The sequence below is a fragment of the Octopus bimaculoides genome, chromosome 27 (genome assembly GCF_046866305.1).
Source record: "Octopus bimaculoides isolate indiv1 chromosome 27, ASM4686630v1, whole genome shotgun sequence".
Classification (NCBI taxonomy): Eukaryota; Metazoa; Mollusca; class Cephalopoda; order Octopoda; family Octopodidae; genus Octopus; species Octopus bimaculoides.
The window spans coordinates 22,439,019-22,441,518 of record NC_142954.1 but is presented as its reverse complement, the minus strand read 5'-3'; the positions used below and the strand labels follow the sequence as shown (position 1 = coordinate 22,441,518).

Below are 2,500 nucleotides of genomic sequence, written 5' to 3'. Positions count from 1 at the left end.
TGGTACCAGATGTTCCCTTGCTGTCGAACCTTACCTATGCGTCAGGGCAATCTCAGGTGTGTAACAGCAGTTTGTTATCCAGCAATGTAGACGAAGCAATGAGAAAGAAATCTTGCAGTATTAATGCATCTAACGAGGATGTCAACAAGTTGGCACTGTGCCCCTGGAGGTACGTAATCAACAGAGACTTGAACCGTGTTCCTCAAGACATCAAAGTCGCCAAGTGTTTGTGTGGCAAGTGTGCTGAAATGAGCAACTTTCTGAAGGAATGCCGTACCATTTACAAAGACATGCAGATTTTCCGCCTCAACACTGTGACTGGTTTGTACCAGTCAGAACTGGAAATGGTGCCAGTGGCATGTGGATGCGGAATTTATTCCAATCAAGTGTAAATTATCCAAATGTTTGGTGAAAGGAAGGAAGAAAGAAGAAAAGAAACAGAAAAAGAACGAAAGAAGGAATAAACTGTATTGTATTTCATCAGAACTTTTCGTATGCTGGACAAAATGCTTCGTAAGGATGGGTGAAATGCTGCTAAGCATTCTGCCTTCGTTTAGATGTAAATATTAAAAAAATGTTGTACTTGGGGATGGTCATGTTGCCAGTTTAGCCAGTAAAAACACACGCACTGTATATTTGGTGTTAATTTGCTTCAGCTTTATATTACATTACATTACATTAATCCTATTTCGGCCAGAGTTCTTTCATCACACTTCTGTGACCTCATCAGTGGTCCTTTGCTTTCTTCTTTCTTATATGTGTGTCCCTCCTTGCTAACTATCAGCCATTTTGTATTTTGTATTCCTATTGTATGTGTCTACGCATGTGTATCCCTCAATGTGTGTCTATGTTTTTGTAAGTGCATGTGTGTGTATGGGGAGTGCTTGTACTATCTATATCCTCTGTTAATACATGTGCGTTTATTTTTGTTTTTATTTATTTATTTGTTCATGTGTTTATACCTACTTTTTTATTGTTTTTTGTATTTAATTTAATTTTGTTAAAGAACTCTGGCCGAAATAGGATTAATGTAATGTAATGTAAAATAAAGCTGAAGCAAATTAACACCAAATATACAGTGCATGTGTTTTTGGCTAAACTGGCAACATGACCATCCCCAAGTACAACAACATCTGTTTCAACACACGATTTCACATCAAAAATCTTGCAAAACAAATATATAAAAAAAATGTTTAATTAATCCTGATGAGATAGATTAATTAATCACTGTAAGTATTGAGTACACATCCAGAAATAAGGCACCTGATGTTAATTGCTGATTAAACTAATAACAGACTCGTTTAGATGTAAATGTTTAAAAATATTTAATCACCAAAGAAGTGGTTAATTATAATTATTGTAATAACTGCATGGATGAACAGACATAAGACATTTTTATAACAATCGCTGATCAGACACCATTTAGATGAAGAGATTAAAAATGGTTTAATTGTTATATTTGGTGTTAATTACTGCTGTTGTCATTTCATTGTCATCACTGTCGCTAATATTGTCATCGTCATCATTGTTGTTGTTACTGCTGTCATCATCATCATTTGTCATCATCATCCTTTGTCATCATCATCAAAATTGTAATCAACATCACCAAAACTGTTGTCATCTTCATCATTATCGTCATCGTCATCATTGTAATCATTGCTGTCGTCATCATTGTCATCATATAACGCCCATGTTCTCTACTGGCACATGGACATTAATAATTATAAATATTTAATTACCGTTACAATTATTCCGAGGTCTGAAGCCATTGCTCTTGTGCATTGGCATAATGTATTGCGGGGGCGTGGCATGTGCAGGCTATCGGCACTTTATCCCAGGCGTGCACATAGGACCCCTGGTCTGTATCATACCTGAGCACGTTCATCACCCTGTATATGGGGGAACAGACATTCAGCGACTCTTTTATGGCACACTTCTGGCACCGACACTTTGCTGCGTCGATATGTTTTGGGATGCGGTTGACATCGGTGTGGACGTACTTGGTCCACGGGCAGAGGGAGAGTTCGGACACGGCGTCGCTCGACACATTGATGCTACAGGATCCGTCTGATTCTGCTTGGCTCGCGTTGATGTCGAGGATGTGCAGGCAACTGTCAAGTGATGTCTTGTGATGTTCGCTGCATGGACTGGAGGGCAACGAGGCAGCGTTCGGGTGGTGTGTTGGGAAAATGATCAGCATTAACAACAAGATGGAACAGGCTTGAAGCTGAAATATATGTGTTGTCATCATCATCATGATAAACAGACAGACAGACTGATAGATGGATGGATGGATGGATGGATAGATAGATAGATATATTGGAGAATAGATAGATAGATATATAGGAGAATAGATAGATAGATATATAGGAGGATAGATAGATAGATATATAGGAGGATAGATAGATAGACAAACAAATAGATAAATAGATAAATAGATAGCTAGCTAGCTAGCTGGATGGATGGATGGATGGATGGATGGCCCAAGGCTATAGTAGAA

General features: G+C 38.3%; 2 protein-coding genes across 3 annotated transcripts in view; one reads left to right on the top strand and one right to left on the bottom strand.

Annotated features, from left to right (window-relative positions):
- LOC106879650 (uncharacterized) overlaps window positions 1-1,456 on the top strand; it is a 12,781-nt gene extending 11,325 nt beyond the window's left edge. For both annotated transcript variants that reach the window (XM_089343439.1, XM_052977207.2), the window contains exon 2: window positions 1-1,456. This exon is cut by the window's left edge and continues 79 nt beyond it. In XM_089343439.1, the coding sequence (XP_089199565.1) occupies window positions 1-392 (392 nt within the window). In that variant the 3' untranslated portion in view covers window positions 393-1,456.
- LOC128250988 (uncharacterized) overlaps window positions 1,309-2,500 on the bottom strand; it is a 4,554-nt gene continuing 3,362 nt past the window's right edge. Inside the window, exon 3 of the mRNA XM_089343440.1 lies at window positions 1,309-2,227. Coding sequence (XP_089199566.1) covers window positions 1,748-2,227 — 480 coding nt within the window. The 3' untranslated portion in view covers window positions 1,309-1,747. The remainder of the gene's footprint in view (window positions 2,228-2,500) is intronic.